The sequence below is a fragment of the Astatotilapia calliptera genome, chromosome 1 (assembly GCF_900246225.1).
Source record: "Astatotilapia calliptera chromosome 1, fAstCal1.2, whole genome shotgun sequence".
Classification (NCBI taxonomy): Eukaryota; Metazoa; Chordata; class Actinopteri; order Cichliformes; family Cichlidae; genus Astatotilapia; species Astatotilapia calliptera.
Window position 1 is genome coordinate 17,328,956 of NC_039302.1, and position 22,801 is coordinate 17,351,756.

General features: G+C 40.2%; 1 protein-coding gene across 10 annotated transcripts in view; it reads right to left on the reverse strand.

Moving 5' to 3' along the window:
• tjp1a (tight junction protein 1a) overlaps positions 1-22,445 on the reverse strand; it is a 102,006-nt gene extending 79,561 nt beyond the window's left edge. For 6 of the 10 annotated variants that reach the window (XM_026166899.1, XM_026166907.1, XM_026166821.1 and 3 more), the window contains exon 1: positions 21,824-22,444. In XM_026166899.1, the coding sequence (XP_026022684.1) occupies positions 21,824-21,915 (92 nt within the window). In that variant the 5' untranslated portion in view covers positions 21,916-22,444. Of the gene's footprint in view, positions 1-21,554; positions 21,602-21,823 lie in introns of those variants that run through there. The other 4 variants (XM_026166890.1, XM_026166815.1, XM_026166809.1 and 1 more) reach the window with 2 other exon arrangements.
• Positions 22,446-22,801: the final 356 nt, after the last annotated feature.

Below are 22,801 nucleotides of genomic sequence, written 5' to 3' on the forward strand. Positions count from 1 at the left end.
ACAAAAGACGGTGGCACCACATGCTACACATGCTGCGCTCAAAGCCATCCAATCCCTCTGAAGGCTCGTTTAAACTAAAGACTGATTTCCTGGTAATAATTTGTATGCCATTCAAACATATAAAAAAACCTAACCACATATATTTGACTAATATTTCTTATTCTTATTTCTTAACCAACGGCAACATGGCTACATAACATACATGACAGAGCACTTTATTATATGCCTATACTGTCAATACATCTGGCTGCTCCTTTCTAAAGCTCATTAAGCCTCTTATATGATGGTATTTGTTCCCAGCTAGTCTCCTCACTGCCAACTTTGAAGCAAAAGCCATAGTAGTTTCTGAAAACACACGCTTTGTGGTAATTTTAGCACGATTTATTTGTGGTGTGTTGTGTATCAGAAGGCCTTAATCCATGCACATTAAGCACTTTGCACTTGCATTTAGACCTGAAACTGTCAATAAAAGTTGTTTTTGCTTGTTTTTGTCCAGCAAAGGATTTGGATTTCAAGATGAGTCTATTAACAGAAGGCTCAGTTATAGCCTCACATTTAGGGGGTGAAATCTGAGGAACACTTTCAAGTGTAATTAGCTAAATAGAATATATTGTGTTTTTTGTGTTCCCTTTTCTGCAGCTCCAACTCTGTTTTAATATGGAACAGGATAAAAAAAAGAATGCATATCGATAGCTTCACAGTGTCTGAGCTGAATACTAATGTCAGCCTTGAGACCTCAGTAGACATCATGTCCTGCTATCCTGTTGATCCTTTAAAAATGGATAAAAGGTGACCAAGCTAATAGATTTTATTTTCCTCCAATTCTTTAGCAAATGCGTTAAACAACTTTGAAAACATACTTCTTAACAAGAGTTGAGATTCTAAAATCTTAGTAGCAGGTCTTTGACGTTTCCTTTAGTGCACATAGATGATTGAAGCTAAATGCTAACCAACGCATGCTAACATACCGACGATGATAATGCTAATGTGATAATGCTAACATAGTGTTTTGCAGGTGGGGGGGGGGGGAGTTAAATTTGGCTGATCTCTTCTTCAAAGTCATGTCTTTCTGCACCTACGGCTACCAGTGTGGCTGCTACTTCCACATCACTCCACAAGGTTTTCATGACCACTTCTGTACCTCTGTGATTACATTATGGCGACAAAGAGACCAAGCAGTTTTTGGTGGAAGAGCTCACATTCTCCAACCCTGCAGGTGGGACAGCTGGTCAGGAGAGTGACCAGGAGGAAGCTCGTGATTTTTAAAAAATAATGTTTTTAATGTCAACAACGTGCTTTAAATTCATCCCAAGGGTCAAACTGTACATTGCGTTCTACTGTAATATATTGTAATAGACTGGGTGAATTTGGGTGCATGCCAGCTAGTTTTTTTGGACACACCAGCACAATCTTCAATCATCACCAGTCCTATCTGTCATATTTGTGATTATTTTGACATACTGGAGTAGATCCAGTGTGAGCCGGAGACCCTGGTGCAATTGGTCTGAACTGGACCTTCAGACAGAAATCTAAAAATAGAGATCTAAAAATAGCATCTGTGCTGGAAGCGCTTCCCAAGGTGATGACACTAAAGAGGAAACTCACCCAAATTTAAATTAGGTATTAAATCAGGTAGAATTCTTCTTTTTTTATAGGCTGTGTTAGAGGGCAGTTTTCTCCATATTCAGTATCTCAGTTTAACGTCTTATCATGCCAGCATTAGATAATTATCATTAACACAATGTGAACTCGAGGAAAGCCATTTTATCTGCACTTCATCTTCAAGGTTTGCCTTTTCTATATGCGACCTGCACCTGATTCATCTTTGTATTTACTAACAGCTAGAACGCACGTACAGAGCTCAGTCTCTGTCACTGTAATCCCAGTGTTACTTTCACAAGGGGATTTCATTTACACACAAAGCGTATGAAGCTCTTTGGTTTTAACAACACACTTCTAAGAATGAGGAGCGCTGATAGGGCCTGTATCTGTGTGCTGGTTTACAACCTGTAGGTCATTCTGCTAATCCTACACTAATAGATGACATCACAGGGTAACAGAAACCGGAACTATGTGGCTCAAGGATTTGAGGTATTAGTGCTTACATGGCACTGCATTTTATGTTCATATGAATATGATGTCTATTTACATAAAATAAAATTGTTTTATTATTTGGGCAAGATATAATACTGTGCAAAAGTCCTGAGCCATTTCTTTATATTATGCAAAGAAAATGAGAAAAAGGTTAAGTAATTTATTGAAACGTGTGCAAATAAACACAGAAATAAAGCACATACGGTAAAAAAAAAAAAAGAGTCTTTACAACTCTAATGAGCTTGAAAGTCATCACCTTTGTTCTTCAACACAGCCTAAACTCTCTTAGCCGAGCTTTCTTGTAAATCCTTTAAGTAGTCTTCAGGAATAGTTCTCCAGGTTTCTTGAAGGACATTCAAAGCTCTACTTTCCTAGACTGATTCAATAATATTAAGGTCCAAGCTTTCACTATCCACGACTGATCGTGTTCCTCTTACCAGATATGCTTTTACTGTAATGGCAGTGTGTTTGGGATCCTTGCCATCCTGACAAATGAAGCTTTTTTTGCGACAGGCTGCTGGTAACAATTTGCCTAAAGATACAATTTAAAATAAGTTCTTTGCTAAGTTGTCTGTTATATGTAGCCACAACACTGGTTCAACCCTTCAGACAGAGACTCTTTTTATGATTGAATAATTCATTGGTCAGTGTTTAGTGACTAAAAAACAAACACATTTTTGAAAATGGTCAGGTACAGGGACTGGACTGAAAATGAAAGAGCAGCCAATTTCTAAAGAAAACTTTGAAAGACCTTCCGCAGCTTTATTTTTGAGTCATGTACGAGAGCATACAATTTATGATGTAATAGAGACTGTAAGACTTGTCAGTCCTGCATCCCTAATGGACTCATCATTGTTTCATCTAAATCCATTATAGCAGTGCTTTCCGAAATCTGTGAGGAGACTTTATAAAAATGTAACATACCTTGAATAGGGCCATTTTTTTTTACAATTGTTTTTATTTTTGCAGTAATTGAACTATAATCAATAGATAACATACATGCTGAAAGTCAGAAAATGTAAGCTTGTTGATTTTCTGCTTCACAAAAACTGTAAAAACAGAGCACAAATATAAAAACTATACAGAATACTAGAAGTAGCAGAAGATGAACAAGTTCACGCTTGCAGCTGAGGCACAACGCTGCTTCCAACAGCAGCTGGTATCCTGTAAATAAATTTCAACAAAACCAGACCACCATAGTTTGCTTTGATGTGCTATTTGATATGATTAATTTAGAGCAAGTACAAAGAAAATATGGGAGGAGACACGAATCCATTTGGGGTTGCATCAGGAAGAGTTTCCAGCGTAAAACATCTGCCAAATAAAAAATGTAAGGGAGGAGCCTACAGGAGCTTTTACAAAAACAACATATGCAGTGATTTAAAATAAAACTACGTGGTAATATTGGGTTTGATGCCAACGTGTTTCAGGAAAGTTGGAACAGGAGCAAGAAAAGGCTGGAGTCGCAGTCAAATACTTTTTGAGGTCGAGGAAAGATATAACAGAGAATCCATGAGGACAAGAGAACTGCTCAATGTTTCACTGCACTTACATAACTTTGCAACAGCAGCTGTTGCTGATGTGGGTCTGCTGTGGTCACACTACCATGTTTAGACTTAGACATGTCTGCCTGTGCATTCTTAGCAGTATATTATATGCAAGCTGGATAAATGTAGTAAAAGTGATTAACGTGACTTCCTGAAAAGCCTGGAATTAAAAAAAAACAAAAAAAAACAAGTTACCAGAAAAAAGGCAAAGAGAAATGTTTGTATTAAGTAAAGTTGCTCACCCTCCTGCCTGCTTATATTTGATCTTCCCGCTGAAGAAAATCCAGTTTAACTTTTAAACTTTTGCCTTTTTTTAAAGGCTTTCAGCATCTGAGACTAAAGTCACATTAAATAATGACAATCATAATAATTAATTGCTGGCAATAAAGCAGAACTCACAATGAGGACATAACTAATGCAAACTGAATTTTTCTTACAACATTTGACTTTTATTATTTTAATATAGCTCATTATCGTTATGTGGTTCAGACAAGGCAGCAGCTTCATGCAGATGTTACCAAGATTCATACATCACCCGTAGATGCAACAGATTACTGAAAACACATCAGCATATTAGCAATGATATGACATAACATGGAAAACAGACTTTTAATTTATATGATGATCACGCATTATTAGTCATGTTGGCTGTGAATGGTCTTTGGATTGTGCACAGAGAGATTGAGGAAAGATGGATTGGGTGTTTGCCACACTGAAACACATCATTTCTGGCTCACAATATTATTAAAAGATTACGAGAAGCTGGAGAAATCACTGCACACAAGGGGCAAGGCCAAAAACCAATAATGAATGGTCGTGATCTTTGAAAAAAACAAAACAGAAACTCTAGACACAGTTCTCTGCTGGAAATCACTACATGGGCTTAGAAATACTTCTGAAAACCACTGCCAGTAAACACACTTCATCCGAAAATAGGAATTGAGACTTTGGCATACACAGGAAAACAAGCACATGCACATGAACTACCAGGAAATGCTGCTGCCTTCTCTGGGTAGGAGCTTATTTAGGATTAGGGCTGGGCTATATCATACCGTTCACGGTAATACCGGTGTAATTTTGGGCAACGATAAGAAAATGAAATATCACGATAGAATATGGGTAAAACGTGCATGCGCAGTGCCTTTGTTTACTTACGCACATGGTGGCGACGCAGAATGAGAAGAGCGAAAGTGGATCGTTAAATGAAACGAATGAACCAGAATTGGTTTGTAAAAATGCTGCAACTTCAGTGGTGTGGAACTGGTTTAGCTTTCGTCCGTCAGATACACAACAAAGCACTATTTTTGGTAGAGCATGCTAGCGGGCCGTCGTTATTACCGTGTTGTTTGGAAAATACGGCACACTTAAAATCAATCCTTTGATTTTTGTGAAAATCGACAGTGCCCCTTATAGAGCTGGGCGATAGAACGATAACGATATGTATCGCGATATAACTTTTACTCGATAGAGAAATTAAGCTATCGCGATAGACCTCGCCGCTCTTGTCCTCTTAAAAAAAAAAAAAAAAAAAGGTCAGCCAATCCAAATTAAGTAGCGCAGAGCCGAACCAATCACAGCCGCAGCGTCACGTCGCGTGACTTGTTACGTACAGCACAAGTGCCAAGCCGCACGTGTGTTTGTTTGGGAAGCAGCCAGCGGGTAATGGAGCCAGCGCGTAATGGAGGAAATGAGTGTGCCGACTAGAAAAATCAACCGAGCATGCCGAAGAGAAAACAGATGATGGTTCCAATGCCGGAGAGATTGTCGAACAGAAGAGCCATAGAAGTTCCGTAGTGTGAAGGTATTTCGGCTATTTCAAGTCTGACAAAAAACAGAGTAGCGTGCACTGTAAATTGTGCCGAAAGCAAGTCTGGAAATACAATAAACTGGTGCATGCGTCACACTGTGCGCCGCGTTATTGTTTCGGTGAAATGAATTTCTACAATACTGTTACTGTTAATTCTACTCTCTGCAGTGTTTAAATGCTTACATATACACAGTTACTGTCCGTCCACACATACGACTCGGTTCTGCTTCTATGCCCCAGCTTTGTTTACTTTTTCCCACCGAGGCTTCTAGACTTCTGATTGGCCAACATTTCGGCACGGTTAGGAATCTAGCGCCACCTGCTGCTTTGGCATGTTCATAGCAGCGTTTTCCTTCATTTCTGCCTTTATGTGTGGACGGGATTATTTTTTAAAACGAAAACGGAAAATCTCCGTTTTCAAAAATACCCGTGTACGTGTGGACGTAGCCTCAGTCTCTGACTGGAAGCGCTAATTCGTCATTCGGCTTTTGTCAGACTAAAGTAACTGTTAAAACTGTTTGAAAAGCTCAGCTATACAACAAGGAGAGATTGAGAATTTCCTTTTAGTTCTCAGTTTATTTGATATTGACAAAAGTTAGTCAGTTTTGTCTGTTCTTCTGTAAAACAAACTAAGATTTTTTTTTAGAATTAATATTTTGTTTCTAAGTGGAATTGACAATTTAGTCTGTTTCGTTTGTTCTATTTTGAAACTTAAACGCTTTAGCGGCTGCCTTTTGTGTAGTTTGCAATATTTGCCTTTATTTATCTGAAAAAGTCTCATGTTCCTTAAGTACATCTACCCTGTTGAACTTATTATGAGAAATAAATATTTAAATCAAAACAAGCTGCTGATTATTTCACATTTTACTTGTGAGCAACGGCACATTTAAATCTTACAAATATAGTTATTTGGCTTATATCGTGATAGATATCGTTATCGCCTGAAATGAAAAAATCATATCGTGATATGAAAAAATCTCATATCGCCCAGCTCTAGCCCCTTATAATCCCGTGTGCCTTATGTATGAATTCTGGTTGTGTTTACTGACCTCGAAATGATTTTATGTGGTACACGGCGCTCGAAAATCTGTCAAATGTTTTAGTACAACTTTGCTAAGCTACGAACCCGCTTGATGGATTGTCGGAGCGTTATGGCTATATTAGGCAGGCGCCTCACGGAGTGATACGTACTGTGCTTCAACATAATATTACCGTATTGTGTGTGTGTAACCTCTTTTTAAGTTTTGTGGATGTTATACATGGTTATGCTGATGGTTATGTCGGCCAATTTCCACTGGAAATGCCTTTTGGTTAAATTGTCAGCAAGGAATTTGCACTGTTACAGTTTTTTGGTCATATCGCCCTGCTCTCACACCAATTCTCTCCATGTCCTCCTTCACAACATCCACGAACCTCCTCTGTGGTCTTTCGTTTATGCTGTTAATTAATGAGACATTAAAGAACAAACAATATATATGCTGACATCCAAATGACACCTTGTGTATGTGAATGTGAGCAAGACGGTGCCAAATTCTGTAGATTTAAACAGGAGAACGGCTCTGCAGCACAAGAGTCGGGGTGATAAACTGACCTGACTGCAATCTGGACCTGTCACTTATATTTGGCACCTTATAAAACTCCCAAATATTGGAAAACAGGTGACACAGAGACAGACAAACATTCCTGCTCACGTTCACACCTGCGGCCAATTAGGAATCCCCTATTATGCTGACAGACATGCTGGACTATTGGAGAAAGCCAGAGCTCTGAAATACTCAGCGTTGTTAAAATAAGAGGTAATGCAATACGCCCTATTGCAGTAAGCTCCCTATTGCAAGTTTATTTTTCAAAGCATTTTGCTGAAACCAAACTCTTTAAAAAGCGATTTTCCTCTGAGCCCAATTTGGGGTTTTTTTGTGGACTTTTTTACTATACTTTCAGCTATACTGCAGGAATTTAGTGTGATATCTTTAGCTGTGCAAGGCAGTGGATTAGACTCAGTCTCTCTGTCTGTTCAGACAGATGTTAGTTTCACTTTTCACTGCCTCTGGAGGAATACAGAGAAACTCACAAACAGGCTGGAGTGCACTCATGGAGCTAAACTCAAAGTGTTCCCTCCAGTGCGAACAGACAATGACGGGATCTTACAGCACGAAAAGTAAAGAAATACTCAGACACATCAGGCACTAAATGTAGAGAGAGGTGAAATGGATAAATATTACATGAGACTTCAGCCCAAAATAGAGAATCTCCCTCATGTCCACAGATTAACAATACCACTAAGATTAACAGATTACCTCATCCAGTAAGTAATGTTATTTATATTAAAAAACATTCTTTGATTATTGTTTTAAGTAGGGCCGTGCCACATCTTATCGCCAGTGATAACGCTGGTATAAATGTTTATGTGTGATAAAAATGTCATATTGTGATATCATTGCTATAGGAAGGCCATGCATTTAAATTTCCTAGCGCCACAACAATGAGACAAACCCGGGCATGTCTGAGAGCGAGAGCCCAGCGGAGATTTAACACCTAACCACGAAGCTACTTCAACAACTTCTAACAAAGCAAAATGTTTTCTTGCATATTTTGCAAGAAAACTGTTTTAGCTAAAGGTGGAAATAACAATACTAGCAACAAAACTAGCAATTGATGCTAAATTGAGCTTCGCAGGAACGCTCGCTAGCTTCGCTCTATATGACAGGAAGAGCAAACAGTACATGTGGAAATAGTGGGAAAAGCCATGATTTAAGCAATTGTTTAAAAAGCTCAACCCAAGAAACAGCATCCCAGGTAGAGAACATCTTTCAGTCTTATTAGGTGACAACATTTTGCAGCTCTTGACAAGTTACAAGTAGAGATGGACCGATCCGATATTACGTATCGGTATCGGTCCGATACTGGCCTAAATTACTGGATCGGATTTCGGAGAAAAATAAAAAATGTAATCCGATCCATTAAATATCACGAAAGCACCTCACAAAACTTGCAACACGCCGTAACTCGCCTCAGAACGTTAGCACGTCGGAGCAGTATGCATCACGTGATAGAGCGGCTGTGGCATGCGGGACCTGTCGGTGGTCTGGATAGCATTTGGAGCTTCGCTAGCAACCTGGCATTTCATCTCCGACAAAGTTATCCCCGAGAGAAGTAAAGCAAGTGTGTAAGTCCATCTCTGAATGTTTGTAAAGCATTCCTGCGTTAAGCTTAACAAGCGACTGCCTCTCCTGCTGCTACTTCAATCATGAAACTGCTTAATGATCAGCTGATCGGCTTTTCTGTTGCGAGTCCGTCTGTCTTGTTTGTTTTTGGCCCACTTTGCACCAGAAAGAGGAAACCAGCGGATAAACAACAGCAGCACGTTTAAGCTTGAAAAGCTGTTGTTAGAATTTATTTAATATTACTTTCTACACCAGGATCTTTTTTTACGTAGCTGACGCTGGTAACTGTGCAGGGGCGGATCTAGCAAAGTTTAGCCAGGGGGGCCGATAGGGCATTAACAGGGAAAAGGGGGCACAAAGACATACTTTTCTTTCTTATTCTCATTTAAAATGTCTAGCTTTTAATGAATAATTATCTGACACCCAAATTTTTAATTTGATGTAAAATAAATAGAAGTCCATTACTGTATATAGTAACTATTAAGTCTAATATATATATACCCTAGTAAGCTATAGTACTTTTTCCTTTGGGAAGGTACCATCTGTGCAGTCTGCAATTTTGTTGAAGAAAGATGTTGAATCTATTTAATATTTTAATATATTGAAAAATAATTGATTTCTGTGCATTTTTTTTCCACACTGCATCAAATTAAGGTTGATTACGTCGATTAAGCATCATGAGGTGGAGCGTGAGGGGTGGTTCGCTATTTTTTATTTATTTATTTTTGTTGTTGCTGGGAGTTGGAACCCTCTTAGTTCGGTTGCTTAATATTTACGCTAAGTACTCTTTAAAATACCAGAATAGGGAGGATGGTGTAGGTTTAAGTTTATTAGATTGATCAGTATTGCTGAACTATGAAATATTTTTTTTTGCATACAGGTATAACAGAATAGCTTTAGTGTAGTTGTTGTTTTAAACTTGAGTATGAACTTATACAAAATGCAGCAAGATATTTAAAAAACAGTTTTGTTGATTAAAAAACACCATATCGGATTCATATCGGTATCGGCAGATATCCAAATTTATGATATCGGTATCGGACATAAAAAAGTGGTATCCTGCCATCTCTAGTTACAAGGTTAAGTTACTTTATTTTTTGTCATCTTAGAGTGTTAAGTAGTTATTTTTATACTTTTACTTATAATTTCCAGCCTGCTTTTGTACTTATTTCTGACTATTTCTGCTGCATCACTACAATATACTATAATGCTGCACACCAAGGTAAAAAGTTTATTGTCAATGAGAGCTGCTCTTTGGAAAAGGATGGAAATTGCCCTTGTATTACTCAGACTTATAAATGCTGCTCTCTGAAAGCTGCAAGCTTAAATTAAGGAAAAACTGAGATTCTGGGTTAATCCAATTCTCAGGAGAAGGCAGCAGCAAGGAGAATTTCATGCTTTGATCCAGGAGTTGAAGATATATCACAACCGCTATTGTGTATATTTAAGGATGTCAGTGGGGCAGTATTGTTAATAGACCTAACCACATCTGATCCGGGGCAGGACCCAGCTGTGTGTCTGAGGTAAAATAGTATTATTTTGCATTGTAGATATCCTTGCATATTCAGCACCAGGGCATGTTTTGAGTGTCTTGTTGCCGAATGCATTTGAAAATCTGAAAAACTGAACTTGATTCTAAAAGAATAAATGCTGCAACTTTGTCTTGCCAAATTATCCCACCTGCGGTTGGTGTGAGCGGATGCATTAAGAACAGGTGAGTCTGACAAGTATTTTTAATGCTCATAAAATTTGCACAAAGTTACGTGTTCGGTGTGTGAAGAGCTTTAGAGTTAGATATGAAAAAGATAATAGTATCTCAAATAATACTGTATACAGGCACCATTGTTGCTAGGACACCAGAAGAACATCAGCAGAACAAAAGAAGCAAAAAAGTTAGTTTTTGACAAACTTTCATTTGAAACAAACACCCTCAAGAAAATAACTATTCAGTAGGCTTAGTAGAAACTACACATGATCTCATACTTCTGCATAAGTGCATTGACATTACCAAGTATAGGAACATGTACCTGGTGGAGCACTGAATGTGGAGAGCTGTACACTTGTACATATCATTTTCGCTATATAACATAAAAGTAGTCACCAAACAATTTTAAGTAGAAACTACACATGATCACAACGTTAGAAAAGTTAGAAAAGAGTGCACTGTCAATGCCGATACAGTTGCCATTGGTGATTATATAGTTACCAACTGATTTCTTTCAGGCACTAAGTCTACATGGGTTGTGGGTTTTCTTGGTGTGGAAGCATGTTAAACTGTGAGCTTCAGTATTTAGCAGTTCATGCTGTGTTCAGAGCCTGGAAAACAACTCCAGCTGGCCTGATAATCCCAATCCAACACTAAAATCTCTGTTTCCAGTATGTGCACAGCTAGCTGTGTTTTATTTGAGACAGATATACTAAGTGAGGCAGTTTTATTTCCTGTTTTATTTGGTAAGATCACTTTACTTTCATTTTGTTTCATGTCCATCGAGAACTCTGTTCTACCCTTTTGTTCAACAGCTTGTTGCCCACTGCTGGATTATGCCTTCATTAGAGTATTATTGTTCTGTCCCTCAGTTTATTCCCTTTGTTTCTTCCCCACTTGGGTAAATTTTCATTTTCATGGACTCAAGTACTGTGGCCTTTTTTTATTTTATTTAAGTAAACATCTTAAAAGAAATTATGGGAGTCATAAGACTTATTCCACCACCCTGCTGCTGCTGCCAGCTCTAAACACCAAACAATGATGTTGCCGAGTGGCAGCAACTATAGCAACGGCCTGCCATGAAATTTAGTTAGCAGAAGACTAGAAAAATTTCCAACTGTTGCCAAGGTAGTTTGTTTTTTGACTGTTGTTTTATGCGATGAATATGAATCTAAACATTTAATATTCAAAAATGTTTGCAGAGGACAATTTTTAAATTAAACTCTAACCTCCTTCATTTGTGTTAACGAGGTGAAGTCTGAGTTTTGGGAGAATTCCTCTGAGGAGTTGGAGAGCACTTAGAAGTTAACATTGGTGTCAGATCTTTCTACAACTACAGGCAGGTGTCTTACTATTTTTGACCCTTATCTATGTTTTTAGCTCATGTCCAATAACAATAGACTGTGCTCTAACCAGAATGTTAAATAGAGTCCTGGGATGCCTCTCCACCCTGGGATTTGTCTTTGTTCATATCTTCCAGCTCATCAGGCAGCAGCGGCGCGTCCAAAATAGCTCCAGTGACTTTCTCTTTCCATTTATATTCCTAGACCTTTTCAAAGAAGCTTTTACCTAGCCAGCATTTTACTTTCCATATAAACACAAACACTTACCATTTGCTCCCATTGCACAGGTGGGGAAAATAAATTGAGAACAAAAAGAGAAACCAGGGAATAAAGGAGACAGGTGAGCAAAGCATAAAGGAACATGGTGCTGAGAGGCAGAGTTGGTGGAAAGAGGACAAAGGAAAAAAGGAAGGAGAATGACCATAATGCAAAGGGACAAAGCACAGAGGGACACAGTCAGCATATGGCTCAGAGGTCGCCCTGACTGCTCCATAATGCCTGACTGTTCAGCTCGAAGTGATGGTGGCCGATGAACATGCATCACTTTGCTCTTGGGTGCCCCTCCTGCTACATGGGACAAGTGGCGACAAGAGGTACATGACACATCCTACTTGATCTAGAAAACCCCACTGATGTCCCCAAACAGAGGAATGAAACATATGACTAACTGGGTGTCTAAAAGCAAAAGAAATAAAGGAAACATCTTTGAAAGCTGGAGCCTGTAAGCCATTTGAAAGCCACCTGGGCAGAAACGAGCGGGAATGAAAATCTGCAGCAGGATCAAGACTCTGATTAGGCCAGACAGGCCTGACAGATGGACGGACCAGATTAGTCATATAGACATGTATCAAACAAGGCGAGACAACGGTCATGTCTGAGTGTTGTCTGACCCCTGCGGAGAGGAGGGTGACAGCAAGGTCAGCGGCTGATTTCAAAAAGTGCTGCTCCAAAATTACACAAACACAACTTCAAAGCACTTGTACAGAACTCTACAAATGTTTTAAATTTCATCTCATTAATTTATCTTTTGCTGTCAAGGAGCCAGACTTTCTTGTAACTTTTTAAAGTGGGCTTCTGAAGGTGTTTTATTGGACATTGGACAACAAATGGATTATCTCAGTTGTTCTCCTGACTGAAGTTTGGTCCGTTTACAGCATCCTGCCATGCGATTGCATTTGTCCCTAACCATTGGGAATCCTCATGCTAACTTTTATTGAGTGGAAAAAAGTTAGCGTTCATCCCCCAGCTTCACTGTGTTTATATTATGCTAACCATAGCTTTGTAGCTAGCCACCATGTAGCACATCATTATATAACAGCTAGCCCAACTTCAGTAACCTTACAAGCGTCAATGCTGTTTAGTTTTCTGTCTTCATTTATGTTGGAAGTGATAGCAGAGCTGTACGTTTTAATTTTTCAGAAATCCCTCAGTCAGAACATGCTTTATCATGTTTAGGTGGGAACTAGCGAGCTAACTTCCTGCTAACGTAACTTCTCCGTTAAATTTAATAAATTCTGTTTTTATGGATGCCTGGGTGTTAAACTTAATTGTTACACCTGGTAGAGCAGAACGCTGATCATTTTACTAAAAATGAAAGAATTTAGACAGTTTTTAACTCTCAGTGATGCTGCAGTGTTCGTTTTACTTTGGGACCTGAAGCGGAGTTTGGACCCGGAAATGGCTAATGACGTCAGATTTAAAGACCAGATTTCTTTAGTTGAATATACAAAATATGCTAAAGGTAACAAGGTTTGACAGACATGAAATAGTATTTTTGGTGATTCCTAAAGATTTATAATCTGAAAATGTAAGAGAGGACCTTCAACACAGTTTTCAGTTTGTCCTTAAAAAATTAAGTAAACTGAAAAAATAATGGACAAAACAGTGGCAGGTCTAAGGAGGAGACTGTTATGGTTTGGGGCTATATTTAAGCCAGTGGAGTTGAGCATCTTGTTAAAAGTGATGAAATTATGAACACAGAGACAGAGACACCATCCAATTTTCATCCACAGTGGATGCTACAGTATCGCTTCTGGAAGGCATCTGATTGGCAGCACCTTCAAAATAATGCAGTAAGAGCACATGTGGATAAAAAACACACACAATGGAACAATGGATAGGCCTCCCCAGAACCTAGGTCTCAACATTACTGAAACAGTGTGGGATCATCTTGACTGAAAACAGAACAAATGGGGGCCAACATCCAAAGAAGAGCTTTCTTTTAATAAAGAAATGCCAAGAAAAGCAATTAGAATTGAACAGTTTTTGCATCAATACTATATTTCAATACTTCTTTATATAAACACGTTTAACTAAATCGACTATTTCCCAGTTTCCTAGCAAAATATAAAGGAATTAGGGGTAACTCAATCCCTTTGCACAGTACTGAACCATGCAGGTATGAGCATAAATCTGTAGTGAAGACAAGTCACAGTAAAACCAAACGTTAGCAAGAAAATGCTAAAATAAGATAAACTGTTTAAATGCAGCATATAGTTAATGTGGACTGAGTAATGATTTTGCATGCTTAGGCATCATAAATTACTTCTGCTCAGAATCTGCACATCATATATACCCAAAACCTGTTTTACCTCAGTATTCTGTCAAAGTCAACCTTTAAGGACATAAAACTTTCTTAAATTAAATTAACCTGTACCAGTGGAACACTAATGCTTTTATCATGACACTATTACCACCCATGGCTGCAAGCAGGATCACACTTATTCCCAACATATGTGTTTCACAGAAGACCGAAAACCAAAGCCATTTAAAATGTTTAACAGCTGTCAGCAAGTATCTAATGTTTACTGACAGCTGTTAATCTTTTAAGTACTATCCCAGTGTGATTGCATTTGTTGTGTAGTCATAAACTAGTTAATTGCTAGGTCTGTTTCTATGCACGAGTTATTTTTTATTTTTTTAAATCTGAAATAGATCATAAGGAGAATTGTGTAATCGCTAAGATGGTCCTGTGGGTAAGGACACATATCAACCTGTTTTGAGGCAGTATCAAACAACATTACACATTCTCCACAGATTACATGTATTATATCATCTGTCTAATAAATAAAGGACTGTATGTGCGATTAATCCAATCCACTCACTGCTTTGGACGATGTATTTCTGCAGACCCAAGGAAGTGCAGTGTCAATTTGAAATAGCTTGGTCAAGCTAAGCAGTCTTCACACTTTGGCTAGAAGTTGTTTACCGTTAAACTTTGACATCAGTCAAACGCAGTGATGTCTCAGCAGGGAACCTCCCTTGATACATCATGTTTGGAAAGCTGCAGGCCACTCTGCATGTGCAAATGTGTGCATGATCAGCACCTCACCCACCGACTGCAGCTCTTTCAGCAAACTTATTGTCAACTGATATTAAATTGTTTTGAACACTATGTTTAGTAGCTATCCGCTGTCAGACGATCTCTCTTATCACTGAGGTGGTTACGTCAAAGGAAGTGACTAATTAAACCTGGCATTTGTTGCTATTTAGTGGTGATAGATGAGCAGCCGTTCAGTGTGTGCATCCTCATATCTGTCCAGCTTTTCAAACAAAATTTTCTGTTTGCATGCATCAATATTGTTAAATCATTACACTCTGATCTTTGAAACCCAAATCAGTCTTATAAGTGTTTTAAATCACTCCCTCGTGCTGCTGAATGACTATTCAACTACGTAAAATAAAAATGTTGACAGGCAGGGCCGTGTACAAATATAACATCCTAAAAAAAACCCACTCGGATCTCTGTCAAATTTAAGTAGATCCCCTCTGCTGTGTCCTTCTCTGTTTGTGGGGCAGCAGTGATGGATCCCATCTTGTCGGCCCCCCAGTGAGCCACTGTGACAGTCGGGAGTCACCAGAGGCCCCGAACGTGTGACTCACAGATTCTTAAAGTCATTCCTGACTCTGACTGGAGACGATGAGTCTCTGATAGGCTTCTGCTAGCATCACTGCCGCCAGCAGGCTCTTTAAGCAGCGATTACCAGACGCCTATTTAGACTCAACATTACATGAACGCAGACATTCGCTGGGTTGCAACTATGTTAAAAGGAGGATGCAGCTGCAGAGACAAATTTCAGTAACTAATCAGCAGCAATAACATCATCAATTGAGTTTTTCAGTGACCTACGGCAAGTTGCGTGGAGAGAAAAACGAAACCACACATGCATCTTGCATCTTGCTGTTCTGTTATGAATGCTACTTTTTCAGAGTTTTGTCTTTTAAGAATTTTCCAGCATACTGTGTTATAAAGACTTTATTACACTGGCTTTATGTTTACTGTGTAAAGTAGTTTGTGCATCATATGTTCTTATTCAGCTCATCTCAGTTAGTCTCCCTCCCCTCACTCCCAGTCGGTCATGGCTGTTCAGTCAGAGGTTTCTTCTTGTTCCAAAGGGAGTTTTTCCCTCTCACTGTCGCTAATTGCTTGCTCATCGGGGGTCATTTAATTATCATTAACCTTAAATGTGCATTATTTATATTGGCCAGCGGTAAGCGACTCTTCTGATTTCAAAAATACTAAATCTCTGTGAGGGAAAAAAACATCAACCCAAAAAAAGCCTCAAAAATCAACTTTGTGAACACTTTGTTGATGCATTTATGGCCTCTGGCACTAATTTAAAGTCTTATTTAATACAAACTAATACTCATCTTCCACACTTTTATACCCATTACAATACAAAATGCTAATAAATAAGGAAAGCTTTAATATTCATCAGTCAAACATTGAGATGGCCCAAAAGGTCAAGGCTTTAAAACAGCTACTAAATGGCATACTCTGTATTAGCTCCATACATCCTTTATACACACAAATATGCGTTGCCACCACCTGCTCAGCTCTGATACGTTGCTACATGTGCTGCAGACGATGTCGACAGTTTCGTAAACAACTGAATCCAAGTTGCTCAGACAGACCTGTTATGTGATGACATCGTTTCTGCATTGACCAGTGGATGTTTTTGCAGTCAGAACTGAGCTCAGTGGCACATTTACAATGAGCCTTAATGCAAAGATAGAAATAGTAATTTTTTTGCACAATTTGAAGTGCAAAAACACATCTGAATAAAGTGCAGCGTATATATAAACTCATTTCCCATTGTGACCACATCCAACAAAGCCAATACTACGAAAAAATAACGGTTTTTCCTCAGTTAGCAGCATTTAAATGAGACCAGAAAAGTTATCACTAAAGGGCCTAACCCAGACACAAACAAACACACTCACACACAGCGACAGCAACAACCACACACCCACGGGATGCTCGGAGAGTGGGAGGGGGTAAGGGGGTGAGCCACGAGTCAATAAACCCTGTGTAATCTGTTCCCTTTAGTGGCATAAACCATCTGAGAGGCGATTACAACCGTTCTGCCAAAGTAAGAACATGCGAGTTCCTAATGGACAGAAACACTGAATACTCACTCACACACACTCAGACACACAAACACGTGTGTGAACCCTCATACTTACTATACGAGGGCCGTGAAGGCTGTAGAGTAAGAGTAGTATGTTCAAAGATTAAAGCCATGACTCGTGTTTATAAGATCAGACTTACTGAGTGTAGGTGTGAAAAAAATAGTATGTCAGCATGTTGTTTTTAGAAAAGTACTGATTATCATGGCAGGGCCACCATAAACTTGGGCTCCCGCCGAGGTAACTAATGCAAGGCGTTGTCAGTTTGTGTGAGATTATGCATCGTAGACTCCGTGAGTGGGACTAGGAGTGGAGAGCAGGGGGGGAGGCAGACAGGAGTTGTTAAATGTGGAGGAGGGAGGAAGTGTGGAGAGGCAAATCAGAGGGCAGAGAAGGCGCCTGCATGTATGTGTCCGTGGCACGGGGCGGGGGGAAGAGGAGACGCTGACTTTATGCATCATTAGGCAGGTGGACTGAGAACACCAGGCGGAGCTGTGACCGTGGAGGGAAGCTGAGCAGGCATCTGGCACACAATACACAGCGATACACCCACATATTATGGAAAGCTGCCTACAAATTAGACAGTCGTCATTGGGCTAATTGTCATATGTGGATGATCACAAAGTAATTACAGTGTCCTGGCTGTCACAGGACGCCATGTGTTTTGTTTAATAACAACGTGCTGGCTTGTTTTGTACTGTGGTGGTGGGGGGCTGTACTGTGGCTCGAGGTTCACTGCGTTTATCTTATTATAAGAAGAGAATGACAATGCTCAGATTACTACAGCTAACCACCTTAACCAAGTAATCTGATATTAAGGTCGTAATTCAATTAAGAATAAAGCCAGTGATAAAGCTCGATTGATCTGGCACTTGGAGCAAAACAGTACTCCACTCTGAACTTGGTGTCTTTTATGTTTGTTTTCCCTCGCCTGTTTTCAGTGTTAGCCCTTATGTCTACTGTGTCATGAAAGACCAATTACAACACAGGAATGGAAACATAACAAGCTCTTAATGAGCTCTTTAAATACACACGCTTCATAAACACAAACACGTGAGATGCTGCTGTTGTTTTCCACATTATTTAAATCTCATTCTTCCTGCCGCAGGTACAAAACAAAGTGACAAAAACAGCGAAATGCAAATGTAGCATCTGATGTAAATCAGCTGAGGTACATAAAGTTCATTATTTTGTGATTTGTTATTGTGTCAGTACAATTAGCTGCTCTTTAAGTGTGATCGATGGCCTCGAGTCGTTTATTAATCGCTGGGGGTCGAGTGTTTTGGGCCGCTGCGTAGCCGCCTCTTCATATTTGTTGCTTATATGACTGTGGAAAAAAGTTTTATTTCAATTCTTTCCTCCTGTTTCCTCTGCAGAGAGAAAGCCGTTCTGCATGTAAAGAGACTGGCTCGCATACATACCATCTGTCAGTGATCAACAGTTGATCGCTAAGCTATAGTTGTAAAGGTAACACTAAACAATTTTGTTCTCCAGCATGAAGTTGGAGAGATAGTCTCTCACTCGGAGAACCAAGGTTACAAAGTAACCAACCATTCTCTGCACCACATACCGTGAAGTTACCTGGACTAGTAAGTAATACTACATTCAAAGACAGATACAACAACAATCAAATGTTTGGGACAAAAATCTAATTTCTCAAAGCAGATCACCGTCTGTTGTTTGGAAATACTTTGGATTTAGTGCAAGTGAAGGAAATCTGCAAAGAGCGGTGTGTGTCTGCACTGCAAAGCAACAAAGCATCTTCAGCTGTCTGAAATAAAACACCAAAAACTGCAGTATAATTAATGCATGAAGTCAAAGAAAAATTGTGCAATGCTCACATGTCGATAAAAAAAATCACACCGTGCAAAAGACGTGTTATCCCCTCACACACTTTGTTTTCCAAAGAGACAAAACCTGTCGCAGGAGTAAAATAAAGAGATCTCACAGCTACTATTAATATTATCCATCATGCAGGTGCAAGGAATGGAGTGAAAGACCCTACCTTTAATATTTTAATAATCTCATAATACGTGAAGATGTACACAAATCTTTGCATGTTCTACTTACATAAAACAATTTTTGCCACTAAAATCAGTGAAGAATCCTGACAAATATTTGTCATCTCAATATTATACAAAATAATTATACATCAGTCAAAATTACTCAAACCAGTTGCAGTACTGTCGCAACCACGACAGTACTGGAGGCAGTCGCTGTCCAACCTTGATGCTGGGATTAGTTAATCGCTCTACACGTCTACTTGATGTTGGCAGCAGTTATTTGGGATGTTATCGCTGCAGCTCGCTGAATTTCAGACATTTTCATGGTCTCTGGTCGCGACATCACGGCCAGTCTCTTCCTGTTCTTACGCTCGTTAAGGAACAACATCTCCCATTACCTGAGTGCAAGTGAGTCTGATATAAATCATATATGAGCTAGGTCCTCCAGCAGCAGCTTATTCCTGCGTTGTGCAATCTCAACCTTGTGGTATGAATGGAAGGAAACCAGACGACTCACTCAACCTTTGAAAAGATGCTGACATTTCATTTAGTTATGAAGATACAAACTGTTCAGCCTGGCTTCTTTGGGTGTTTAAATTCCTTTCTTGTGCACAAGTCAAAGAGTAAGGTGAATGTAAAGCAATGCATTTTTCCCTCTGGAGGACTGAAATTAAGAAAGTAACTACTTCTAAATATGAAAGCAGTTAAATAAAACAGATTGAAGTTGAAACTACGACTCGTCAACTTCTATTAGATCACCAGTTGAAACACATCAGGATTAAACTTCTATGATGCACGTTGATCACCTAAACTTGGGTCATTGCTTCGGTATTCCAACCTAAAGTCAGGCCTTACATTTTAGTTACTTATGTGCACGTGAGCCTACTGACTCTGGACTCTGACTTCACTGAATAAAGACGGAAATGGCAGGCAAGCGAATCCAAGGGTGACTCCATGAAACACACACTGCAGCTACACGCTGGCTCAGCTACGCTCCGTTAAAGTGGCTGTCGGAGGCGATACAGTAATCCACTTTTAATGGCAATGGCCGTGTCCCTTCCCCCACCGTGATGTGATGGCCCCGGACATACCACCGCGCCTCTCTTAAGGGAGAAGTGTCAAAACCAAGTCACCGCTGTGCGCTGTCCTACACGTTTGACAGTGGTTGGAGAGGAGAAAACCTATCCTTTCTCCCATGTGAGATCATTTCTGATTCAAAGTAATGGACCCATTTGCTCCCACATGTAAGATGGACCCCCTCAAAGCCTTGCACATCCTACGCAAGGAACCAGAGTTTTTCTTCTCAGTGTAAAGCAGTGCAAATCTGTAAGGATTGTGCTGCATGCTTAATGTTATCTGCGTGGATTACAGTAGAAGAAAGACTGAATCTGCTCATTGTGATAAGATCCTATAATTAGACTGAACACTACTCTGCTGTGTCACGTTTTCTTTTTTTGTTCCTTTTCTTCTTTATAATGCTCCTTATTTCAATTAGTAAAAGAAGCGTTCTTCACAGTTTCCTTTATTATGCCCTACAGTGCAACCACATTCCCAGTGTATCACAGTATAACAGCCTCTGACAGGTTGTCAGAAGCCAGCTAAGGTTACAGCAGTAGCATCTTGCTCCCTGACACCAACTAATCAATTCATCGAGTGCACAAAGAAATAGGTCAGTTTGTCATTGGTATCATATTTAAATTATCTTTAAAGAGAAGCACAGTGCAGCATTATCAAACTTTTTTTCAGGTAAATTTTAATAGTTTTGTGATGTAAAAATATATCTGGAGTTTATAAATGTTGACATAATTCCTTCAAAATATCTTAGGTTTGCTGTCATCTTGTCGTGTAGCTGTGAAAGCCAGAAGCAGAGAAGATAGATTTTGTTTCGTTTTGTTTCAAAAAAGAAATCTTACAGTATTAAAGCAACCTGGGAACTTTTGGAAAGAAGGAAAGCGATAGGGAATTAATTGCAACAGAGGTGAGATGTAGAGACAGCTTTCTAAAAAAATGTTTTTTAGAAGTCTTTTGCCTGTTACGTTTTGCTGATTCATCCCGAAACACCAGGGAACGGATAAATGGTATCAAACGTGGACGTGTATTAAACTAGGTGGACATATTTAAATGGAAACGCACGGAGACGTGATCAGCCAATGAGAGTTAAACACAAGCACCGCTCCTACACAAATCCAGGTGGTAAGAAGCTGCTAAATAAGAGATGAGCGGTTTTGGTTTTTTTTTTACTATCGCAGAAATAGACGCGAGACCAGAGAGCTGCTCGGAAAACTGAAATCGCCGAGCGCGTGCGGGTGAAAGAAGAAAGCGGTGTGTGTCCGCGTCGTTTCGCTGTTCCTGTAAATCCACCTGCTCTGTTTCGTGAAAGCCTCACCAGCGGATCATAACACTCAGAGACCACCAGGAGGAACACAGAGAAGGGGCGAGCGCGCACTGTCCACCCCTCTCCTCCTCCTCCCCGCCTAAATACCTGCTGGGTGTCGATGTCACCGGCGCGCACATCAAACTGTCGTTGAAGGCAGAGCGACACAGAGGCGGATGGAGGTAGTCGCTTCCGCCAGCAGCTGCTGAGCTTCAACTTCACAGCAGACATAGCAGAAAAGCGCGACTGGAGCTTCTCAAACAAGACAACAAAGCCCAGAGGCTCATTTCAAACCTGTTTTCCCCCACGCTCCACGCGCACCAACACACGCTCCGAACCAAAGCGCACACCTCCTCCTCCTCTTTGTCCATACTCACCACAGCTGTCTCTTCGCGGGGAGGCAGTCTTTGTTGGAGGCTGTCACTCCCATGGCCATCTGCATCACCGTTATATATTTCTGGTACTTCATCTTCTCCTGCAACTCCTGCTGCCGCTTCTGCTGCTACTTTTACTACAACTACAACTACTGCTGCTGGTGCTGCTACTTCTAGGAATCCGCGCGCCACCAAAGCGGCACAGGTGAGCGTGCATTCAAATGTCTGTTATTGTCCTGTCGCGTCATCCGTGGCATCCTCGGTGTCAAAAACGCCATTTCCACGCTGGAAACACCGCTGATAGGGAGGACGTTCCCGGAGGAGTTCAAGGAAAAGTGCCACGCCGCCGCGACCCATGCCCGCGCTGACCCTCTAATCTCATTAGAGCTCAGAATAGATTGGCTAATCTATTCAATTTTAGTCAGGACCGGGTCATTGTTGTGGTTTGCCTCGTATGGCGGACACTTTCCCGGCCGCCAAACCGTGAAATGCCGGTTTGTTTGTGTGGAGAAAAAGAGTCGAGAGAAAGAGGCGGTTCAACAGTGAGCGGTAGGATGCAGCGGCGACGGCACCCAAGCGTCTGCGAGGTAGGAAAGAGAGTGCGCGTGTGTTCAGCCAGAGAGGGAGAGAGCAGGAGAGTGACACAGGAGGAGGGAGGGAGGAGGAGGAGGAGAGAGGAAGCTATGTAATGGCTTTAGTGTGTGTGTGTGTGTGTGTGTGTGTGTGTGTGTGTGTGTGTGTGTGTGTGTGTGTGTTGGGGGGGTTCGTCTAAGTGATTCTTAGAGAAATCCCAGAACTGTAAAACTGAGACAAAGGTGTGTTTTCGATCTTGCTTTCTGTGAGATTGGTCCATTAGGCCGAATTAAAGCATGGGCAGGATTTAAGTATCATAAAGTGGAGGTGGAGAGGAACAAATCAGCTCATATGGAATTAAATAATCAGGAGGCAAGTAAGTAACCTAATAAGACCAGATTTGGTAAC